We start from the raw sequence: 25075 nt of genomic DNA on the forward strand, positions 1-25075 counted from the left end.
GTTGACAGCGATTCCTAAACATCTACGAATAATCACTTTCCAGCTAAATAGAAAATAAACGTCACAAGTAGGAGCAAAGCTAAATACGTTTTTAAAAAGCAAAAAAAAAAACTGTTAGAGAACTTTTTGGAACCGTTCAAAGAAAAACCGTTTATAAGCTATGGAGAAAACAATCTTTCCTTAATAGATAGATTACAGTCAATTATATTTTGGAATTCAAAAAATTAAGTGTTAGATGAGTAGGTGTTATAAAAGGAAAAAAATGTGTTGAAAGGGAAAAAAACTGATTGCGACTAAACGAGTCACGGACAATTCCTTTACCGGTCTTTGGCATTAAAAAATTGTTCAAAAAATTTTCAAAACAATCTGCTAAATACATTTTAAAAAGTTTTTCATTTAGTGCTTCGATTTATGAAGACAACTCGTCACTTGAGACTAAATTACTCGTGTTCCAAGCTTTCGTCTAGTTCCTCTCAAGACATCAAACAAAACATAACAGATTTTTTTCATGAGCTTTTCCGGATACTCTTTTTAATTGTTCGATAATTTTAGAAACTTTAATTCCGTGCGAAGAAAATTTTTTATTGGTCTACTTTTTTGCACCTACTATTTTTTGGTTTTCCATGAACTTTTCTAATAGGTTTTTAATGGAACTAAGACAAGGTGAAAAAATTGACAGGTAAACTTTAATCCTGGTGGTAAGGCTTGAAATAGAAGTTTTTGAAAGTTTCATTTTCAGCTTGATTTGCAGAGTAACTATAATCGGAGTTTACTTTTTAGCAAAGTTTACAAGAAATTACAATGTATCATGCCGAAAAACTTAGTATGAATTTTACTTTTTGGAATAAATACTCGGAATTACGGAAAACAAGCATGACGCTGCTTTTAGGTCAAGCTAGCAATTATTCACTCATTTTGAAAAAATAAACCCAATTCAATTGCACTTTATTTTATCAAAGATAGCCAACAGTCAGTTGGAAGAGTCAATGAACGCAATTAAACCGGAAAAGAAAACTAACTTGTTTTTTTTTGTTTTTTTTTTTAAAAACTTCATCTTGAGAACTTTAAAAAAAAGATGGTCGAAAAGCTCTTGGCTTTTCACGAACAAATTATGGCTAGCATTTGTCCGACGAAATTTACCAAGTTTGAGAAAACTCGAGCTAAAGGTAAAAATTTTGTTTCGTTGGGAAATCTAAAAGTAGGATTCCATTTTCGAAATAAGAAGTCGATCACGTACTTTGTGACCCTATCACTTTTTCTTTTCGATAGTGGAGTTTGACTTTCCTTTAACAAAGGAAACAAACTGAACTTAAAAGGAAACAAAAATCAAACCGCGAAAGTAAGTTTCAGCCTGAACAAATTTTGAGACTTTTCCTGGAAACAAAAAAAAGCAATCATCGCGAACCAAATAAGAGTCTCAACTAAATTCATCGACAACAAATGAAGATAATATGTGTTTTCAATAATCTTTTTGATTATTCGAAATTCATAACTTTTTTTATATAGCAAGATCAATCTGTGCTACTTACCCAACCGCAACTCGACAACTCGCAAAAAAGACAACTTGTATAAATTAGCCATAAATACAAATCGCAAGCAAATAACTCCCAAAAACTAGTAAGATAATCCCCTAAATACTCCGAAGCTAAGACTTGTGATCCCCCACTAAATATCTGTTAACTTTATGCTTAATTCAGAACAAATATGAGGGAAGGATTTGAGTCTTTTTGTTCGTTTAACACAAAACAAATCCAAAACCTTGATTGCAATAATTGGTAAACCATTAATTTGGTTTTTAAATATGCTTCGACTTATTCGAAGATTATTGCAAATGACTACATGTCAGCGTGAAAAACTGGAAGATGAAAAATTTTACTATTTTCATTCTAAAGAATAAAACAACATCCCGGATCTAATTCTCAAAACGCAACCATCGCCCTTTCTGAGAACTGAGCAGCAAACGTGCCCAATTATACGTCGGTTGCAAGAGTGATTCTACTCAAAAGAGGCCTCGAAAGAGTTGTGTCCAAGACCGTGGAGAACATCGCAATTCCCATGGAACTTCAAACAACTCTAAGGGGAGAGATTTTCTTGGCTGATGGCTTCGGGCAACAGAGCAACTAGGATGTTAAAATTTACCTCAATTTTCAATTTGAAAGGATAGTCCATTGCTCGATCGTAAGTAGTCGCACGAACTTTGAAAGTAGTCGAACGAACTCTAATTCTCGGTAAAAAAGTTAAAATAGCGAAGTCATAAGTGAATTTAACACACAAGCAAAGTTTCGCTTCGCAAACACTAGCGAGAACGCGACAAAAAGCAGCTCTATAAAAAGCAATAAGAAAAAGTAGAAATAAGCCTCGAATTAGTAAAAATTTGGCCGTCTCCGATTCGATCATGCCACTAAGAAACTATGAGTTTCACGCACTAACCACTCAGCCACGGACGCTTAACAATTCATAAACACTAGCCACATTAAGGGGAGAACAGATGCTAAGAAATTTCCAATGCTAAAGATCGTGATTATACATGAGACGATAACTCGTAACAGGCGACAATTCGTAACAAGCGACAATTTGTAACAGCAGATTGAGCGGAGAAAGCTGATTCATGCGCAATATTCCTCTCGTGCCGTGTGTAAGCGCAGCTGAGCAAGAGTATTCTACTTTCCAAAGCCTCGTTATGATATGTCGCTTTTTACGAACCGTTCCCTATTACGAACTATTGCGCTACCGTGATTATGACAAAAGTGCCACCAAATAAGTCAACACTTTCAACTTTCAATGAACACTTTTATTTGCGGGTTAGGCAGGAAAAAAAAGAAAGTTCGTACAAATACACTTCTACTGCTCGCTAGTGTGAAAAGAAATGTAACCATGTGATTAACGTAGCTCAGCTTTATAAAAGACAAATAAAATTAGTCCATTAACTGAACCTTGCGAAACACTAGGATCAGCTAATTTTTTTACTATATTTATCTGAGTAGCCAACTCTTTAAGATCGTCCTTGTAAATTGTTGTTTATAAGCATCGAATGCTTTACTCAAATCCTATAATTTAACAAGGGCATCATCGCCCTTGTCCATATATATTTTGTAACCACGTCAGTTGTCAAAACCGTTGTATAGTTGCCCACGGTTAGCAAACTGCTCTTTTTAAAGTACATAGTGCTTCGAAATTTTCAAAGCAGGTTTTTTAAGCACTTCGCAAAAGCTGATAGCGAACGACTTCTTGTGTTTATAATTGAGACAAGTTGAAAATTCTCGAGCCTTAAACAACTTCGCACGCTGATGGCACAATTAAAAGTTGTGCATCAATATTTGATCTAGTATAAACTGTAAAAACTTTTATGAACAACTGCTCCCTCCAATGGTTTACTTACATTCTGTTGCAACTAAAAACTGAAGAGCGTTACCAACAAGCATTTCGGGTGTTACAAGAACTTAACCCACTATTAGCGCCAACAGAAATTCTTATTAGTTTCGAAAGAGCAGCAATTTCTGCTTTCAAATCGGAATTATTCACAGCGTCTGTAAAAGGGTGCTTTTTTCATTTTGCGCAGGCCAATTGGCAAAAAAATAAATTAAGTAGGACAGGCTGTTGAAAACAGAAAAGCTTAAGATAGAAAGAGAAATCCGTTGTTGCACTGACTCTCATTCCTGCATGCGACTTGAAGTCGGTACTAGAAGCTCTCTACTCCTCAACAACTGAGATTGAGCAGCTCCGGTCATTTCTTGATTATTTTGCAGAAACATGAGCTGGGAAATTATACGTGGAATTCTATGAGATCGAAATTTTAAACCAGCTATGCGAAACCAGCGCAACAATGCGGTAAATGAAATTTAAAAAAAGAATAGTTCATTCAGCAAGGAAGGAGCAGAGTTTAACCAAAAATCACCTGATTTGGTTGAAATTCGGAGAAAAGCCCTAAAAATGCTCTTAAGTTGTACAACTAAAAGAAAGGGTATCTTAAAAATTATCAAAGCAAGGATCTAAAATTGCAGCTGGAAGCTTTTTCATTTGTAAAAAACTTTCATCTGTAAAAAAAACCTTTCTATCCAAGAAATTCTGACTCCTCAAAGGCTATGATGTTTAACCGCTTTTTTGTTTCCCTTTTAGATAAAAGGAAAATTTATTTTTCTTTCGAGATTTATACGAGTTCTCCTTTTGCGTGTTTGTTTCTTTCTTTGTGAATTGTTTTTTTGCCAGTTGTTTTTTGCTGCGATTTGTCGAGGTACCTTACCCAGCTATCGTCGCAAATCCTTCTGCACTCTTAACTTTTTTAGGTTTGCTACTATATTCGCCGCCCAACCCGCGTCACTTCTGACGAAATGTTTCATGCTGTTGTTGTATCGATTAACTCAAATTCAGAAAAAAATGCAATTTTTCTCGGCGCCAGATCGGTCAAGATTCGAGGTAACGAGCTGTCAGTTCTCCCGAAAATGCGGGAAATTTTTTAAATTGTCATTTGAGGTTATATTATAACTTCAGAACAATAAACAGAGTTAGTTAGAGGATGTAACTCATTCTAGGAGGTAGTTAAGAACTTCTTACACTTTACTTCAGAAAACCTTTGTCTAATGCAAATAAAAATAAGGGCTTAAGCAGCAAAACAGCCAGCGGTGAAAGACAATATTAAGCTTCTAAGGAGCAGCATGCCTTGGCGCTTGAATTCAGCCGAATTCCGCTTGAAAATTGAATCAAAGAATACTCTAGCATTCGGCAACTGCCACACTCGACAATTTCGGCAAACTGGCCTTTCGGCACGTTGACATTCCAACGCCAGACCTGAGCAAATTAGTATCTCTCATAACATATGTAGACCTTTGGGAAAAAATAAAGCAAATCTGATGGAAACCTTTTCAGCTTATTTCATTAATTAAAATTTCAATTCTTCAACAAACACCCTTTAAACCGGTAAAGCTTGTTTAGTGTTTAGGGAGAGCTTGGAAATCAATTCGATCGACCTAAGAATAGTCGTTAAATTTCTAGATCTCCTCTGGAATAAAAAGCTTAATTTTCTGCAAAATTTGGGCTGCCGAGGATTAAATCTGCTTCATTTGTGCGAAATTAATTAAGTATATTCGATTACGCGGATTCAAATCGATTGCGTTTTTTGAACCTTATTGGATTCTGACATTTTAGCAATTAGTTTTGATATGGGAACGAAACTTGAACTACGCTCAAAAATGAAACTTCAAAAACGCTTCAAATACGAAACTAAGTCAGCGCAAACAAAGGTCTCAAAGTTCAACTAACACACAACCAAGGTATGTTTCCTAATTTTTATAATAAAAAGCACGGAAAGCTGACCACAACTACATTGCTACCGATACAAACACTTCAAACACGTGAATTTTTGAAAGGCTCCCTTAATTCTTAAATATTGTACATAAGCTACACTTTGAACAAGGTAATATGTACACAAATCAATAATTTACAAAAAAACCATGAGTTCGTTATACTTATATATAGTTTGATAGGTCAGTTTGTCTGGTGTGTAATTCTCGCTGAAGCTGTAGAGCCTGGAACACAAAAAAAAAACATTCGACTAAACCTCACTAAATTTAATCAAATTCCAACAAAAAATTTGAACAGACGAAAACCTACCTTATCCAGATCGCGTTTTGCCTCTTCAATCGTAAGCGATACATTATTAGCTGAGTTGGGGCGACTGAAGGTATTGGATCGTCGGCCTCTCTTCCTGTCTGCAGCCGCCCTCTGGATGTTGAGAGTGTGTAGTTTGATCCTCTTTTCCAGGTCCGCATCTCTGGCTGCTCTGGCTAGTTCGATCTCCTTCTTCGCCTCCTCCGAGATCATGTTCTTCATGGCAGCTGTTTTATTCGAGTCGTCTTCCTATAGCGCCATTTAGATGACGGACCTCGTCTACTACCTCTCTCTTACGCAAGCGAGGGGATTCGATACAGGGTACAAACTTCGCATATGCTTCGCCATTCAGTTAGACCCTTATACTTAATACAAATTATTTACTAGGTACCATCTTGGTTGGTTAGACATCCAAGTTGCCCAAATACAAAAAAAAAGCCATTATTACATCATCTGCTGATTTCGTACGTCAGTATTCAGTATTTAGTGGTAGTTCTTTTTTGGTTAAAAATTCCTACTTTACAATTAATTTCTCAGTTTTCGTGCAGTTTATCGCAGAGAACAGTTGCATAACCTATGACAGCATATTCGCAAAAGCAAAGCCAACCTTATACATGTTTCTTCTGTTCTTGAACTTCAAGTGTTTCTTTTCCACTGCATAGGGAGAATTCTCGGTTCTTGAGAGCACTGAAATACAAAATGAGTGTAGTACAATTTTTCAATTAGAGTTTTTATCACGATTAAACTACTAATTTTTCCTGCTCGGCTTGCTTCATGTTAGATAGCGATAGTGACGCTACTTCGGGTTTAGCTACCTGAGAATAAAAGTGTTTCGCTCAGGATCGAAAGAGTTACTTTTATCAATCAAATTTATTCAACTCGATATTTCACTGCCCTCTTGTGCCTAAAATAGTATAAAACCATCAAATCAGCGCCCATAAAACCATCATGTCTAATGACCTTATACCGCAGCATCCTTTTCATTATTCAGCGTCCTTGGTTTCTTCTAAAAGACTTGAAGAGCACGAACCACCAAGTTAACTCCCCTAACTTGAAGAAGCTTAATTTGATCCCATGAATTAAATGAAACTTTTAAGAGCATACTTTGGGAGGGAGGTTCTTTTGGCTTGTAGTAGTTGCGTCTCTGAACATCTCGCAAGTCTTGACGCCACCCATCTAATTGCATTTTGTCCCTGAAGCAAGTAAAAATATCAATGCAAACTAAATTCACTACAAAGAATGCCCCTGCAGTCTGATCATGCATGTTAAAATCTTCAGCTACGGGCAAAATTTTACACAAAAAAATAAATATTTGAAAAGTGTGCAGCAAATACGAGCTAGCGGACAAACAATCTGCAGTTTTCATATAATACCCGCAAAAGATGAAAAGAAACCAAGTAATGCGACGATGTACAAAATTAGGATAAGTTTTGTTCTTTTTTACACAGAGGCTAAGCTGTGCTTCGCAAACACTTGCGAGAATACGATCAAAAAGCAGCTCTATCAAGTGACATAATAAAAAATTGAAAGAAGCCTCGATTTTGCAAAAACTCGAGGCTTAGCAAAAACTCGAATTAGCAAAAATCTGCGACCTAGCAAATTTGAGTCTCACGCACTAACCATTCAGCCATGGATGCTTAAAATCCCCAAAAACTAGCCACCAATAATGCAACAACATATGCTAATAAGTTGTCTATTCGATGCAGCAAAAGTAGCATCAAATACAAAAAGACACAATTTTGCATGTAAAAAATCGCAAATCATAAAGCCACATTATGTATAAATGATCCATTTCAAAAAATTGCGAGATATATTGAGTTAGAAAAGAAAATTTCTGAAATCGAGATTTTATTATTGTTATATTGTTTGAAACAAATAACTTTCTTCGATTCACTTGATGAATTAAAAAAGCGTCAACTGTGTAAATTTATAACTATTCGAATTTTGAAGCACATGCTATCAATAAGCTGTAAGGGGCAACTAAATATCAAAATATCTTATTGCCAATTCGATGCAGCAAATATTGTTGCTTTAAGTCGCAACAATAATTGCGACTTAGGTTGGAAAAAAAGAAAGTTTGTACACATTGCACACAAAAAGAAAGTAAAAAATATTGCTTCACAAGTGTAAACACGTTTGTTTCTAAAATATAAAATCGAAAAAAGACTTTCCACAAAGTCTTCAAAGTAGAAAATATGAATGGGTACTACTATGATAGAGTAGTCCCTCGAGAATAAGACACCTAGCACCTAGAGCTCTCAAATCGTTTAATAATTATGATTACGCCTTTCGAAAAGATGTCGCAGTATATTTTCAAACAAATTTCATGTTCTTTTTACCACTTAAAACCTCCCCCTCACCACTTTAAGGTTGAAAATTAAAACAAAAACCGCCAATAGTGGGTTTTGATGACAAATAAGTCAACCCAATTATATGGTTGTTAAACCGTAAAATAAAGTAAAGCGAGCAAAATTCAATAAATAAACAATAATGATTACATTTTTCAATCTGAAAAGTTTCTGGCTGAACATATTTTGCAAGATTTTTGAAATGAATAATTTACACACTTTCAAAATAATAGCTTTCAAAATTATAACATGCGAAATGCATGCGGGACCTGTCTATCATAGTTGCTTTTTCGTGGGACCACTCTATCATAGTAGTACCTATGAATGATGAAAGTAAACACTAAGTTTCAATTCTTCTCAAACTCTTTTTTAACTCACTTCATTTTCTGTTCCTCTGTAGCGATTTTGTTGTTAAACTCCCTCAGTTTTGCATCCTGTACCTCCTTGGCCATTCTCGAAGCTGTGTCCAATCTAAAATTTGAGTAACTCTTTTGAAAGATTCGTTCAATGGGTTCAAAAAGTCGGATCTTGCTAACTATTTCCCCCCTATTGCAATAGGGCAGCCAATTCGTTACACGGAACAAAATTTATAGGGGGTCAATTCGTTACAAGGTACCATAGGGGAGGGGGATAGCTAACAAGATCCATTAAGTCTTCAAGTTGAATTATTTGGTGCATATGAAAATTAGCTTCTGGTGAAACTTAGAGAATAACTCCCATAACTGCAGAAAACTCTTAGCTTTAACTTCGAAAACAGCAAAACATTCTATTAAATGCAGGGTTAATTAGAAACAAAAACAGACTGTTTTTATTAAACGTTTTTTTAAAATCGTTTTTAAATTTTTTCAGAATAAAATATTTTCCGAAACCATACTTCAGAGTAAAATAAACAGCAGTCTACGCTAAATAAAGATGTCTTTTTTCCTTTTTCAGAGTTGGTTTTTGCTCCCAAATACCTCTTCGATAAATTCATAAATTTTTCGTCATGAATTAAGCTGTCTCGTGAAAGCTCTTTTAAAACGTGTTTTAAATGTTTCAAACGTGTTAATTAGAAAACAACGTTTTTTGCAGCAGCTGTTCAAATTTTGTCGCCCTCCTGTTTTCCCTAAATTTAGAGAAAAAATGCCAGTAATTGGAAATTCTCGTAATGATAAAGCGTGCTGTATTTTACCTTCCAGATGCGCCTGCTTTTTCTATCCTGCTGTTTTTTTCCTTCTTGAGGTCAGCGAAGTCCTTCCTCTTCTGAAGGGAGGCAGATCGGGGCCTCAACTCGTCCAACTCTGCCCACTCGTCACTCGGGCGTCTGTTTCTAAAACAAACAAACCACCGCATAAACAATTTTAATTAGTTTTAAAAATAAATATATACATCATGTCAATATATCGTAATAACCTATAACGGGGCCTAGGAAATTAGACGAAAAGCAAATTAGACGTAACCAACAAAAACGAATTTAGACGTCAATGCAAAATTGCAAATAAGGGAAATTAGACATAATTGTATTGTTCATGTCTGAAATTTGCTTACCGACTACAATTAACTTTCGTTCGAGCTTTCTTAAATGCAAATCAACTTTTCACATTTCGCAATTTTCACATTCCGCATTTTTCACATGCCGCAATTGTATAATTTATGCATTTCAAAAATGTTTTATAATCTTGAAATTAACATTTTATAAATCAATTGTGATAAATATTTTGATATGCAATGGGATCATACTATTTTTGTACTAGTTTTGCAAAAACAATTTAACGTCTAAATTCGTTTTTGTTGGTCACGTCTAATTTGCTTATCGTCTAATTTCCTAACCCCCCCCCCCTATAACTTGTTTACAGCGAAACAGCTGATTTCTGAGGTTCTTTATAGAAAAAGCAATCATGATTATTTTAGTGCAACAGCTGTGCTCATGGACTAAGCCACGTGGGCCAGTACAAAAATTAATGGGTATAGATTAATAATGTTTGCCGAGCATTTAAAGGGACGTTTAAGGAAAGTAGGTGTGAATTGATGGCTTATAAAATCAAGAGGTGGTGACTTTGTATTTTTTAAAATCAAAATAGTCATTTAGAGCATTATTAACCCAAATCATAAACCATGTATTAAACAAAAGAGAATGCGCCATGACAACGCATTTGAACGTATTTTTCAAAAACCGTTGACGTACAGTGTGGTACGGCGCAGCGTACCGTATTTGACATTAGCTGAAACTTAGTTAATAAGAAGCGTCAAGGTCGGGACTGGTATCCGAGCTTGACACTTGAATGCCTGAAGCTGATTTTCACTTTCTCGTCTACGTATGAAAGATAACGAATAACGACACATTTGTTCAACTGCCATTTTATGTATCAAAAAATAATTCAATTTGCTTTGACGCTTCTTATTCTTAATTTAGAATTCATAAGATATACTCAGACATATCACATGAGGCCGCAGCCAGTAAATTTGAACCATAAGGAGAAATCGGATTTACTGAGAGTACCTGTATTCTGACCGAAACCTGCACCAGGCCCACCAATAGCATAGGAGACCTGGATCGGCAAACTCTTCCTCGCAGTTACCTGAAGGAAACATTGTGACCCTAACCATCTTTCAAAGCTCCAGACGAGGTATTCAACAATCTTCCAACCAAACCAGAAATACCAGCAAATCAAAATTGGCTACTCACACCGAAAAATGTTTGAACAGGGATCAAGCCGAACATGAAAATCAACGAACAGAATGCGGAGAGACGCGAGGCAAGAAAGGACCTAAAATTGGTCCAAACTTGGTTCTTTTTTGAGGTAGATCAGAGAGTCGAGCCAAGCCAAGCATATTCATTTCAGTGGTGGTCGGAAGGAAAGAAGCGATTCCTACAGAAGTATGCTAATGTAGAGTTAGTCTTTTCAGGTTTCCAAGCTTTTCATGAACACTGTGCTCAACTTTTCGAAGAAGAAAGAATCACATTGTCAAGACGATGCATTTTTACAATTTCCCTCAATTTGAAAAGGGGAGTCTCGAATCATCCTGAACTTGAAATAAATTAAAAGTCAAACCGCGAAAAAGTAAATTTGAGCCTTAAAATTTTCTTAAAAACGAAAACAACATCATCACAACCTATAGAAGAATTTTACACTACGTTCATCGACTCCCAAAAATAAGACTCGAAGTAATGCTACCCGAAGAAAAAGCAGCATCGATCAAGTTATACTCAACTACAATCATACGAGACCTGCGTTGATCAAAGCAAAAAGCAAGAAAAACTTTGCCGTTTGAGGTTCACTTTGGCCGCCTACTAAAAACGGAATTAGAGATCGTTAGAGATAAAACTTCTTAAATTCTGAAAGATTGGATGAGGACACCTGGAACGAGCAGCACTATTTCAAGTACCGACTGAACCGCAACCTACCACTCAAAGGAACAAAACATAGAAAAGGAAACGCCGAAGATCCCACGTGCGAGCACTGCGGGACGGAGGACGAAGAAGACACAAAACACTTCCTCATCTACTGCCTATGATGGGGGCCGAGAGAAAGACCTGTCTCGGCAATCAACCCGAGTTAAAAAAAATGCTGCAGGCGGCCCCGAGAACGTTCTGAAGTTTATTCTGAAGAGGGCTTTTTTAGAACCCTATTTCAAGATAATAGGCGGTCACACACAACAACAACAACGAGCAGAACTGGCAGCATCGCCAATAAAAAGAATCGGATCGAGCAAAGATAACGTCAACATCAAAAAAATAATAATTAAATCTTCTCTTTTCAGATTTAAAAAAAAATTTGAAAAAAGATCAGCAAGGAAAGGGGGCTGAAAATTTTTCTAGATGGCAAGGCTTACAAAAAAGTGAAGCGGGTGATTGATAGCGCGAAGGAAGCAAACCCGGGACTTAAGAAGAAACTGGTCTATTCAAGGTGCAGGGGGTTCACTGAGGATGTGAGTGGCAGGAAAAGGGTCAACGAAAGGAAAAATCCCGAACAAAAGACTAAAAAGGAAAACCTTTATTATGCCAAAACAGAAGGCCAGGAAAACAGACCGGAGCCAGTGATTTAAAAAAGGAGCTGTGTACAGAAAAATGTAGAAAAGGAGCTGGAGAAAGGCCACATGCTATGCTATTTCAAGTTTACTGATCTTGTTCAGTGTGTTAAACTGCTAACCACGGAAACATGTTGATCATTGACACACTCGAACCACTTGCTTCGCAACACTAGCGATTAAACACAAACATAAAAAAACATAAGTCGAAAAAATGGAAAACGTTGAAAAAAGTTCCACCAAAAATTAAATTTTCGTTATGTCTCGATAGAAGTTCAAGGTTAACATGCCGGAAATATTGGAAATTGAATCAGCAAAAATCTTTACAGTTTCAAGCCTCGGATTCGAACAGAAGACCTACTGCAACCTAGACATTATGATTTCAGGCACTAACCACTCAGCCACGGACGCTTACTTTCTGACAAACACCAGCCACAAACAAATCAGAAAACAGATGCTATGCAATTTCCAATGCTACAGTGAAACTTCCGTATAAGTGAACACTTTCAATTAACACTTTTACTTCCGTGTTTGTTCGGAAAAAAGGCTCGTACTAATACACTAAAGCTCGCTAGTGTGAACAATAAACAAATTATCCGTGTGTTGTTATTTTTAGAAGCTGGCATCTGATTTTTTTGCAAAGACAGTTACAGAGAGGAAGGTTAGCCAAATTTTTGGGAGTCATTGGATTGTGTTCGAAACTAAATTTGTCACATCTATTTAAAGTACTGCGCCCTCTATAAGCGTACTGTGGAGTCGTAACGCAGTATCAGGGGGGTAAATAGTCCCTTTTCTATCCCTGTTACCGGTGTTTCCCAAGTTAAGAGGTTTTTAGAGGAGCTAGGACGGATCTATTTAACAATCTCCCCATTCAAGAAAGGGAGGGAGATTAATAAGTCGAATTTTCGACCAATCAGAGTGCAGCAAAATTAGAATTCTCAATCCAAAGCTCTGCTGCTAAATAACTGTATTTATGTATAGGGGTGGAGATTATTTAGTAGATGCCATAGGGGGAGTGATATCATGAATTAAACCCGCGGAGACAATCAATTTGGTCGACAAAAATTTCCAAAAACCGCTCATCCGAACCAAAAAAAAATATCACATGCGAGCTACTGCAAGCCAAAGCCCAGAAACTCATTGCTAGGTGAATAATTAAACAGAGTCGAAGTTGCACTTCGCAAACACAAGCATAAATGTGACTGATAACTGTGCCATTCTGCCAGACTGGCACAGCACAACCTTCCGGCGACGTAAAAAAGAACGACTAAAGGCCTTATTGATGAAAAAGTATTGCGAAGGAGGGTCGGAATATTCTAGAATTTTTATTTTTAAAATTTCGATTGGAAGAAGAATATTTCTCAAAAATACGAAAAACGGCCATTTTGACTGAAAAAGTGACGAAAAAAGAACAACGATAGATATTGTGAAAAACAGTCGTACCAGAGACGGAAAACACGAAGCCTCTTATCGTGGCAACAACGCACGATAAGACACTTGTTAACAGATATTGGTGGAGAAGGAGGCTTCAGTGGGGGAAGAAATACACCACGGAACCCTCCCGGGACACGAATTATTAGAGATAAGAGCGTTATCTCAGGAATATTACGGGAGCGGAGGCTTGGTCCCCCAGAGACTGTTCTATGTGAAGGGACTGTATAAACTAACTTTATAGCTACTGGAATGTCATAGATCTCTTAATTAACACCGTTATTGTTTGATATTTCAGAAAATGAGTAGCTAGAAAAAGGAAAGGGTCAATCCATCTCCAATGGATTTAATATAGAACTGTCACACAAAAACATGTTAAAATAGGTTGTTTGAGCCGTGTTTTTAATGACAATCACGTAGTCTGAGGATCCGAGACTCAGCTATGTGCTTGTGTTCGCATGTAAACGAAAGCTGATCAAAAGTCGTTTGACTGATGGCCTAAAAATGGTAACTTTTTACCTTGCCCTAAACAGACCAGAAAATCAACTGGCAAGGTCGAGACGGTGAAAAACGAGTAGGATTAAGGTAACTGACGCCTGCCAGTCGTTAATAGGTACTTTTTCTACGCTCCGTCGCTGTGTAGTATTTGGGCGAATGTTACATAGACGTTTTTATGGCGCTCCTGGGTGGGCCTGTCAAAGGCATAAGACCATCATGATCAGCAAGCGTTTCAGCGACGAACCCTCCGCTCCGGGCGTATGCCCGAGTTAGAGGCCTTAATGACCGTTGTTGTACTAGGGGGAAGGTGCGTACCCTCCGTCTAGTACAATTTAGCTTTTTAACTTAGTTAACACCGAAAATTCCGGGGGCCGGAGGGTTAGGTGGGAAATCTAGAGCCCGCTTGTCCTGAGGTCCCAGGACCAAAAACAATTAAAGAGAAAGCGTAAAACCAAACAAAAATAGTGTATAACCAAGAAAAAGCCAAAAATAAATTTATTTGAAAACAAAAAAGTACAAAAAACAGTAAAAAATCCAAAAAAGACCAAAAACAGTAAAAAACATAAAGTGACAGTTTATATGTTATTTCCGGACGAGATGTGATCTGACCTTCCTATTTGTTGTTGTTTCAGATTGATTTATATCATTTCTGATAGAAAGATTGTGTGTTTTGGTGAAGGGTTGGATACCCTCCCTCGAGTGTAATTTGAGTGTTTAAGCACGTTAATGGTGATTTTGCCGGTGACCGGAGGGTAGAGTGGCAAGCTGATCAACGCGTTCCACACTCATCAGGGACATCAGGGACAACATCCGCAACGACTGTTGGGTATCGTTGAAGCAAATTTAGTATCGTTCGGGTACTATTTCATTAAAACTTAAGTGGTGGGGGGCACGATTGGCGCGGTCCGATTGTACCCTCCATCGATTACAAATTTCCGAGTTAAGGGTCTTAATTCGAGTATTTTGGTGCAAAGGAGGGTATAGTACTATTCATTAACGACTACTAATCGATTATTATCCTTATTATATATTACTTATCTCCTATTTAGAGCCAAGAAACACCCATTTTTTTGTCGAAAATTACCGATTTTCGACCAAACTGTAGACCCCCAAATTTTTGGACATCCGAGCTTTTCCGAACAACAAAAAACTTTTGTATAGAGAGTAGCTACGTAGTTCGATCCCCCTAACTAAAGAAACCGCGTGGGAAAAGACTCAGTAGAAGTTAGAAAAAACCAAAATTTTTCGGACAAAATTTCGATAATTTTCTGAATTTTGTCAATCTGTTTTGGGGATCGAGTTTTTGAGTTTTTAGAGTTAAAGCAATAAAATTTTTTGCGTTGGGAGCGTGCTAGCATAACGTGCTCGGTGACTAGAGAAATTTTTGGGTAACCCTCCGAGTAGCTCCGTGGATAGAGCTAACGACTTAAGGTTTGGAAAAGGAAGGAATCGGAGGGTCCAAATTTGATAGTTTTTGGCCAAATTTTTGTTTCTAAACCAATTTTGGTCCGGTTTTTTGCATTATTCCAGTGCCGTACAGGGCTACTACGCTCATTTCAAGCATTTTTATGCACTTTCGATCGGAATTGCGAAAAAAGTCTTTCAGATCCTATACAGGTGGTGAAAAAGGCCATTTTGACGAACGCGTTTTTGGCGATTTCTCAAAGACTAGTTATCCGATCGGGATAATTTTGGTACCATAAGTCAACGTTTTTGACCACTTTTCCGAATCGCAACCGTTTTTGGGATTGACAATCTCGAAAAAAGAAAAATTTTTTAGAATTTGTTGGTTCGGAGGGTCCAAATTACAGGTAACCCTCCGAGCAGCAGAAAATTTTATCAAAACATCCTTTTATTCAACTGGGAAGGTTGACCGAGTCAGCCAACCTAGTCTTAAGTCAGGTAGACCGCTTTTGGAGACTTTGTTGCGGTGAGATAACCCTTTTTCTTGATTTTGGGGGAACCCTCCGAAGTGACCCTCCAGAGTCAGCTAAACCCCTTAGCAACCCTCCTTAGTGGAAAATTTCCACGAGATCACCCAAAGAAGTTAAAACAGCTCCCCTTAGAGCTCCTAGCTTGTTTTGACGCTTTTTGAAGCTAGTGAGAGAACCTTCTAAGCGAGATCAAAAAATTTGAAAACTTTGGAGGTACCCTCCGAAGTAACCCTCCGGAGCATATTAAGCATCTTATTGACCCTCCTTAGTAAATTTAGGGGGACCCTCCGAAGTAACTTGGGTGATTAAGGTACCCTCCGAAGTAACTTGGGTGATCAAGGTACCCTCCGAGGTAACCCTCCGGAGTGTCTTAAACCTTCTAACGATCTTCCTTGTTAGAGACTTGAGTAAACCTTCTGTGGCAATTTGGGAAACGGAAAATATCCATTTGATTAGGATCATATTAGGATATTAGGCGTGCTTATCAGGATAATAAGAACCCATTCTGACCCGGAAATTCGTGATCAACTTTGGATTCTACATTGGGTGTATCAGAAGTACCCGAACAAAGAAAATTTTTTTTTGATTGTGATTTTGGTCGTGTGGTTGCCTTGAGCTACCTAATAGAAAAGTTCGGGCAATCCGGGAACAAGTAAAGGAAGACCACGGTGGGTGTATTAGGCAAATACACACCCACTTGAGAAGAAAAATTGTTCCCTGCTCTCGTGCACTTGGAGCGTTCCGGGTGTGGGGGAGCTTTTTCATAGACTTTAGAAATTTTCGATCAGAGGTTGCCTTGAGCTACTTAGTAGGACAGCTCGGGCAATCGCAGGACACCTAAAAGAAGACCTCGGTGGGTGTATTAGGCAAATACACACCCACTTGAGAAGACTGTGTCCTGGGCTTTGTTCTTTCGGATCGTTCCGATTGAGGGAAGTCTTTTTCTTTAAGACTAAGTTTTATTGATCTGTTTCTGAGTCATCACTGCTTTTTATCGAAGATTGTTTAATTTTAACAAAGCAGTGACTTGATAAATTGTGTGGCGATAAATTGATACTGACAAAAGGTCGCTGTCACCTGTAGGATATTCTTATCTGATTATCTATTGTGTTTTGTGTGTCGATTATATCTTGTGGAAACTTAGTGATACTGTTATACCATTCAACAGGGTTGAGTTAGCATTATATCAATACTGGGTAGACCCTGTGTGTAACTTTAGCTGAGTCACTAGTTTAGTCGTGAGAGATCTAAGAGACATTTTGATACTGACGGAATCGAGTTGGCAGCGTTAAGTGATTTAACTAGATCTTGTTTGTGGTACGTTTGCATTGCCATCAAATTACGAATATTTTCCTTTTGTTAAAAACTATGCAGCGCAGGGATTCGCTAGGATCGACTACTAAAATTCCCAGGCTAAGCAAGGGAAGCACGCGGAAATTTAAAACTAGGCGTAGCCAAACCTCGTTTAGCAGCGCTTCCGACGCGTTTGCTGAAGACGAATCGACTAAAGGTCAACCTGATCTTTCAGTGAGCGAAATGAAATTAAGGAGCGAGAAAAACCTCGATGGCAATCAAGGGCGGAGCGCCGAGGCCGGGCCTGCGAGCGAAACGCTGGCGGATCCCTTTGACGAAGGGGAGCGAACGCTCACTCGACCCGACTTTGAGCCAGACGAGGTCCTCGAACGGGAGGAAGTCGAGAGGACAGAGGAGACCTCGGAGCGTCCCGAGGTCGAACCTCGGGAGGAAGTGTTGTACAGGGGAATGTCCAAATCAGAGACTAAGAGCTATAAATGGAGAAAGGAACCTTCACATCCGACAAGTACACACTCATCTTTGGCCAAGCAGAGCAACAACGCGATGATGTCGAGTATGAGTCCGGGTGAAGAGCAGACGTTCTCGAAGGCAAAGAAAAGTTGGAAGTCTTTGTACGATGAGCGCGTGACGTCGCTACAAGCCGGAGGTCTATCCTCTAGTTACGACCAACCGGAAATAACCCATCCGGATGTGAACTTCACACCGTGCCCAAGGAACGACATGAGCAGGGAGGCGTCTTCTGCCTCGCCGACCAGGCCTATGTCAGATTGGATAACGATGGGAGCATCATCAACGTTTGACAGACTGATGACGTCAATGCACAAGCAAAAGGGCGGTGCGTCATCGAGTACTAGGCTACAGCCGCAGTTGACCTCGTCTTCTCTGGGGCTAACCCCGCCATTGGGGGCAGCTGGTGACATAAGTGACATGTTCGCTGGTGTGATGAATGGCTTGGATGAATTGAGGCGGGACATGACTAATAGGATAGATCAAATTGACGAGAGAGCTCACCATGGTCGAGAGAGTTTGAAAGATGAGCTAACGCACGTGAAGTCGCAGGCGAGGTTTGGTCAGGCTCAATTGATTCGTAACACCGATCAATGCCTGGCTGAGAGCCTGGCACAGGCAAACAAAGAGTCAGAGGAAAGAGAGGCTAGGATGACAAGAGAGATCGAGCGATTATTGAATGATCATGATAATACCTACGCCCAAACGATGACTGGCCTGGAAAAGAGGTTGGACACCAAATCTGACTTGATGATGCGGAAGCTTGACGCGATCCTAAATGGGAGTAGTTGGCAGGAGCATTCAAACTCAAGGGAGCGCTCACGCCATGCGAATGTTGGAGATGATACGGGCTACAGTGCCAGAGCCCAGCAAGGCTCGAGAACGAACTACGAACATAGAAACAAGGAGCGGCCAAGGGCAGCCCCGCAGAGGCCTGGCTGGACGAATCCAGTCCCGCCGGAGGCAGATGCCACCCCGGAGACAAGATTGCCAACCGTGCCACAAGTCAGTTCAGTACCAGATCTGACTACAGTCTCACAAGACACAACGATGTATGCCTCGATGTTTGAGCCTCTGAACAGATCTCTTGAAACATTCATCACCAAGCTCTCGAAGTCAGCCGAGAGAGGAGAGAGGTCAAGAAGAACACTGAAAAAGCCGAAGTCATATAAAGACGAGTCAGACGGCTGCATTGATACTTGGATAGAGGTGATGAAGTTACACTTTGAGGAAGAGAATCTCTCCAAGAAACAAGAGTGCAGCGCGCTGACGAGCAACCTGGAGGGTACTGCATTAAGTTGTGTAATGGCGAAAAGGGCCAATGAGAGAGACAGCGCTCGCAAGATATTCGACATCCTGCTGAATCGTTTCGGCTCTGGAGTACAAGGGCACCAGGCTATGGTGAAGTTCGAGAAGAGGCGTCAGAGAGATGAAGAATCAATAGATAAACTCTTGGACGACCTTGAATTGCTCAGGAGGAGCAGCAACTCGGATGAGAGAATATCCGAGCGAAACTTGGCGATTGCTTCGAAGTTCATGGATGGAGTAAGGAGTGAGGAGTTGAAGACGATGTTGGCCACTCACTTCACCCTGTCGCTTGACCAGGTACCCACGCCTGACGACTTGCGCATGAAGTCACGCGAGTATTTACTCATAAAACCGAGGGCGCAAAACCGTTACAGCAATTATGGCAACTATAGCGGGACAAACACTGGTGCGAATTCCAGTTGGTACAAACCTCGCGATGACATGGACAAGAGGAGGTCGTGTGCGAATTGTGGTTCGATGGACCATCACGTTTCTGCGTGTTCTGCATACAAACAGAACATGAAGGCCATAGGCTACTTTCTCGAGGACGCCGACGCGACTGACGAGGATCATGAGGAGTACGTCAGAGGGCTCATCATGAAATACGGTCCGAGGTGTTTCTTCTGTAATTTGGAGGGACACTTCAAGTCGGATTGTACTCAATTTTGGGACGCAGTAGCGGACGCGAAACATCCCCGCCACGAAGAGGCGCTTTCGGGTGTCAAGGCCAGTCGAGCACGTCTGATGAACGAGGCTGAATCTCGGAGAAAGGAGACGACACCGAGCACCTTCACGACCAAGAAGGTTAAGACATGGCCTGACGAGGTGGTAGCCTCGAACCTCGAAGCAGAGTCGACTAGCCCACTCAAGGTGGATTACGGCCTGGCGGCAAGGACAGCGCTGCAGAATGTCAAACAGGACTTAGCCACGAAAGAAGTGGAGCAATGGGTAAGGTCGGAGCTGGAGAGCACAGATCTTCGGGAAAATCTTAATGTCCTGGGTAAAACGACAAAAGCAGAAGACAAAGAGGAACCCAAGAAACAGGGACTAAAACTGAACGTTATATCTGGTAAGACTTTCGGCATGACGAAGGCGGGGACCAAAATAATGTCCATCATCTCAGTCGCAGGGCACCAGGTGGTCAAGAACTTGAGTGAACCATCCGAGATTACACTAGTCCACCTGGACATCTATGCCGACTACCTGAAGGAGAAGGATCCCAAACTGGACTCCAGGGCAGTGCGAGCGCTGCTCACAGCGGGAGGTCCGAGGCTGATGAAAGTGGACGGACATTATATCGATGTCCATGGCCCTTACCCGATCCTAATGAATGTGGATGGCATCAATATCTACACGAAAGCTCACATAACTGATGCGAACGATCAGATTGGCCGGATATACATTGGTCAAGAGGAGCTGAAGGTTAGACGGATCGGACACAACGCGATGCTCGAACAAGATGCTGTGCACATAGGTTGCGAGGCCGATCTGGCCGCACACGTTCTGGACGTGCAAGGCAGACAACTTTCAGTAAAGGGACTGCTAGACACCGGAGCAGTGGTTAGTGTCATGCCAGTCAAAACTTGGACCGACATGGGTTTCGAAAGGTCGGATCTCATACCGACAAACATCAGGTTGGCAGCTGCCAATCAGGGAGCGATCTATGTCACCGGACGAACCCCCGATCATTTCACTGCAGCTCGGAGGAAGACATCTTTGGATGAGCTTCCTAGTAGTAGAGAATTTGGACGAACCCGACCAGTTCATCTTAGGAAGGGATTTCGTTCGCAACTTTGACGTCACGATCGATCTCAATGACGGATTGATTAGGATCAAGGATCCTGAGAGAAAGTATGAGAAAAGACCCCTTAATAAGATCTTAATTAATCAGGCCAAGGTGCCGATTTTTTTTGGATCGAAAAGTTAGATTAAAGCCAAACCAAGCCGTAGTAGCGACGTTTAGGATGAGGAACCTGAATGAACTCAGCAATGACAGACAGGTGTGTCTGGTACCAAATCCAAACAGTTAAAGCTCGGCTATTTTAGGAAGAAGCTTCTCACTCACTCAGAGCGGACTGTGTGTTGAGTGTGTTATTGAACACAGAAGCAACAACAGTGACAATACAGAGGGGAAAGAAACTTGGCTACGCTTTGCCTCTGAACACAGACTTTCAGAGTGTGGAGAACTTGAAAAAGTTTGATGTAACTAAATGTCCATTGCATGCGAACCAAGAATGTATAATGAAAAGAGTGAATGAATTGAAATATTCTAGGAAATTGTTTTCAATGAAGTCGGAAACAGATGATGGGCTGTCTAGTTGTTCCAACTTCCCTGAGAGACCGACGGAGGCAGAGTTAGCAGTGAATAAACCTGTCCTACCTGAAATAGAACATCTGAAGGGTAAAATATCAGACAAGGAACTAGATTCGCTCAGGGCGGTGCTAAATCGGAACGCAGACGTTTTTTCGAAACATAAGGCTGACATAGGTTGTTGCAATTTTGTAGAGCACGAGATCGAGATAGAAGAGGGCTCGGTACCTCATAGGGAAAGGGCGAGAAGAATGACCCCAAACAAGTCAGAGGCGTGTAGGAAGGAAATCGAGATGTTAATGGAGTACGACATGATCGAGCCGTCGAAGTCCCCATGGGCTTGTGGCGTGGTCATGGCGAAAAAGAAAGGGGGACAACTCAGATTTTGTTGTGATTTCCGTTATCTGAACGCAGTGACTATAAAGGATTCATACCCGATTCCCCGCATCGATGAGAGCCTATCCAAGCTGGGAGACGCGAAGTTCTTCACGACGTTGGATTTGGGCTCTGCATTCTGGCAGGTGCCACTCAGAAAGCAAGATCGAGAGAAAACAGGCTTCGCGTGTGAGCTGGGACTGTTCCAGTGGAAGAGGATGCCATTCGGATTGTGCAACGCGACGGCCACATTCCAGCGACTGATGGCCCAGGCACTCACGAGCGTCACAAAGAAATACGGGAATCTCATTATGTGTTATGTCGATGATGTCGTGATTGCAACACCAACCTTGGAAGACCACATAGAGAGGTTGGAGGAGGTGTTTTCTTGCATGAAGCAGGCGGGTCTGAAATGTAAACACTAAGTGTGAAATCCTCAGGGATTCCATAAAGTATCTGGGCCGCCTGGTTGACAAACATGGAGTGAGACCAGATCCCGAAGCGGTTGAAGCGGTGCTGACCTGGAAGGCACCTAAAACAGATACACAGCTGATGAGTTTTCTGGGATTCGCAAATTATTATCGAGAGTTCATCAAGGGGTATGCTGACAAAATATACCCCATGCAGAGGTTGATGAGAAACAAGGGCAAAAAGTTCACCTGGACTGATGAGGCACAAGTTTCATTTGAAAACATCAAGCGTGAACTTTGCGAGGCACCGGTCCTCGGCATGCCAACAGAGAAGGGGATGTTCGTGCTGGACACGGATGCATCAGTGGTTGCGATATAGGGCATACTTCACCAGGAGCAGGAGTGGAACGGGAGAACGGTTCTTCGTCCGATAGCCTACGGGAGTAAAGTCCTGAGTGATACTGAAATGAAGTACGGCGCGCCAAAAGCGGAGATGTTTGCGGTGATCACTTTCGTGGAAAAATACAGGGCCTACTTGGGGAGTGCTCCCTTCAAGTTACGTGTGGATAATCGAGCCCTCGCCTGGCTGAAAACCTATTCGATGGACCAAAGCTACATTGGTCGTTGGATCGTGCGCCTGGATGGATACCACATGATCATAGAGCACCGTACTCGTGACAAGCACCAGAACGCAGATAGCCTCAGTAAAAAGACAGAATTTTATGAGCGCCTCGAGGAGAAACAGGCTAACCAATCAGAGATCAAAGACGGGTTTTCCTTTCTGGACAAAGAAACCTACGACAAGCTGCCACTTTCTAGGTGGTTAGACAAGTCAGGACATCCTATACCTGGACACCCTGACCTTCCAGTGGAGACGGCCGCGGAGATAAAGCTTTTAGCTAGAGGCGAGCCCGTTCCGTTGGATCTGCTAGTCCGATCCAACTTGGTACAGCAAGAACTAACCAGGCTGGGTATAAACAGCATGGCTCTATTGAACAGGACGGTGAACGTGGCGCCGGACGTCATGGGAAAACTCCGTGACTTGTTGGACAGGGAAGTGGATAGGCATTATCGTGAATGGATGGAGACCATGCAGCGGTTGACTGTCACCGAGAGAACAGAGAAGAGGCCAGTGTCCATTCGCAGCCGAGGCGTTGAACGGGATTGCAGGTCGATTGTCAACCAGCTGGTGAGCTCGATGCCGAAGGAGGTCTTGTTGAGAACTTCGTTCACTGAATATGGAACACTGAATCAGAACCAAACTACTGAGGAAGTCAGGATCAGGTCGAAATCTAGCTTCACGAGGAGAGTGCACTTCACGGATGCAAAAGAGGAATACGAGCCGAGCCCAGATTGTTCGTCCGTGGACGAGGCAATGTCCGGGGAGTCTGATACCTTCGAGCCAGTCAAGGACGACTCGTCTGAGGAGTCGGACACCTTTGAGCCCGTGCAGGACGACTTGTCCGGGGAGAGGTTGACTAGACCACCTAGGGGCAGAATTTTGTCCGGGGAGTCGGGTTCAAAGCGACCGATGGACAGAGTTTTGTCCGGGGAGTCGAGAAACATCTCAGACAACTTGGAGTATGATGTTGGAGAATCAGTCGACTCAAGTGTTGACTCGGGACCCCAGTCCTGGGACAACACGTCTGAAACAACTTCCAATTCCGATATATCAGAGATCGCAATCCACTCCTTATTGGTAGACTGGAAGCAGCGTGGGCTGGACCGAGAAACAAATCAGGATCCAGACAGGGACAGATACACCTCAGATGAAGAGGGCACTGTGGTAGATAATGCCGCAGACGAGCTCGAGCTGATAGCAGTTTCGAAACGCCCAACCAGATTGCTGCCACATGGTACGGTCGTCCGTACCAATCTGGAACCATCTGTGCAGGAAGCGACGCCTTTGAAAAAGATATGGTGTGTCAAGTTGATGGACGATGCTCATGCTCCGGAGATAATGAGTGGGCAAATGAACGTGGTGAAGACGTATTTGAAAGCCAGGTACAGGCTGTCGGATCTCCTAAGGGCTCAACGAAATGATAGAATGACGAGCAGTCTGAAGAGATGGATCGAGAATGGAGCACCTGACAAGGGAGATTTGGAAGAAGACAGCCACAAAATCCTGAAGCAATTCTACCTGAAGCGAAACGACTTGTTGTACCTGAACAAGGACGGAATCGTAGCCTGCAAACGAAAAGAGGAGGACAAGGTCCTCTATAAATACAATTCAATAGTGTTACCACAGTTGTACCAGACCGAATTGCTCTTTCGCTCACATGATCAGATGGGCCATCAAGGCGTGGACAAAGTGTATAACAGGATACAGAAACGATTCGAATGGCCAGGATTGAAGAAGGCTTGTGAGAAGTGGATCGCAGCATGCCTGTCATGTCAGCAGGCGAAGGATCCCAGGAAGCTAAGGTTCCCCCTACAGTCAATAGAGTCGTCAGGTTTCAACGAAGTGGTGCAAATTGATCATCAGAAAATCTGTATGACAGCAACGGGCTATAATCAGGTACTGGTAATGATCGACCATTTTACGAAGTATGCGGAGGCAGCACCCTGCATGACAGCATCGGCGGAAGAAACATGCGATCATTTGATAAATGTGTGGATAGCGAGGCATGGCTGCCCCATCACGTTCCAATCGGACAATGGCAAAGCATTCGTGGGCGATCTCACGAAGGAGTTGATGAAAAGGTCGCAGGTAGCGCAGGCCCACTCGACCACTTATCACCCGCAAACGAATGGCCTAGTCGAGAGGCAAAATCGCACACTGGTATCCATGCTGAGAGTCTATTGCTCGCGTTACATGGATGACTGGGACAAGCACCTGCCGCAAGTGATGGGTGCTTACAACAGCACGGAGCATTCCACCACGGGAATAAGTCCGCACATGATGTTAACGGGTCATGAAAAAGCGCTCCCGTTGACGTTTTTCTACCCTGAATATGAGGGGAAGAGGACATCACCGCAAACGTACGTGCGGGATGTTATTAGAAGACAGCAGGATCTCAATGACTT

General features: G+C 41.4%; 1 protein-coding gene across 1 annotated transcript in view; it reads right to left on the bottom strand.

The window, feature by feature from the left end:
- Positions 1–5318: 5318 nt before the first annotated feature.
- LOC134841498 (leucine-rich repeat-containing protein 27-like) overlaps positions 5319–25075 on the bottom strand; it is a 40212-nt gene continuing 20455 nt past the window's right edge. Inside the window, exons 5-10 of the mRNA XM_063857523.1 lie at positions 9124–9261; positions 8331–8423; positions 6709–6797; positions 6212–6291; positions 5608–5853; positions 5319–5522 (exon numbers count right to left, since the gene is read on the bottom strand). Coding sequence (XP_063713593.1) covers positions 5463–5522; positions 5608–5853; positions 6212–6291; positions 6709–6797; positions 8331–8423; positions 9124–9261 — 706 coding nt within the window. The 3' untranslated portion in view covers positions 5319–5462. The remainder of the gene's footprint in view (positions 5523–5607; positions 5854–6211; positions 6292–6708; positions 6798–8330; positions 8424–9123; positions 9262–25075) is intronic.

The sequence above is a fragment of the Symsagittifera roscoffensis genome, chromosome 3 (genome assembly GCF_963678635.1).
Source record: "Symsagittifera roscoffensis chromosome 3, txSymRosc1.1, whole genome shotgun sequence".
NCBI classification, from domain to species: Eukaryota; Metazoa; Xenacoelomorpha; order Acoela; family Convolutidae; genus Symsagittifera; species Symsagittifera roscoffensis.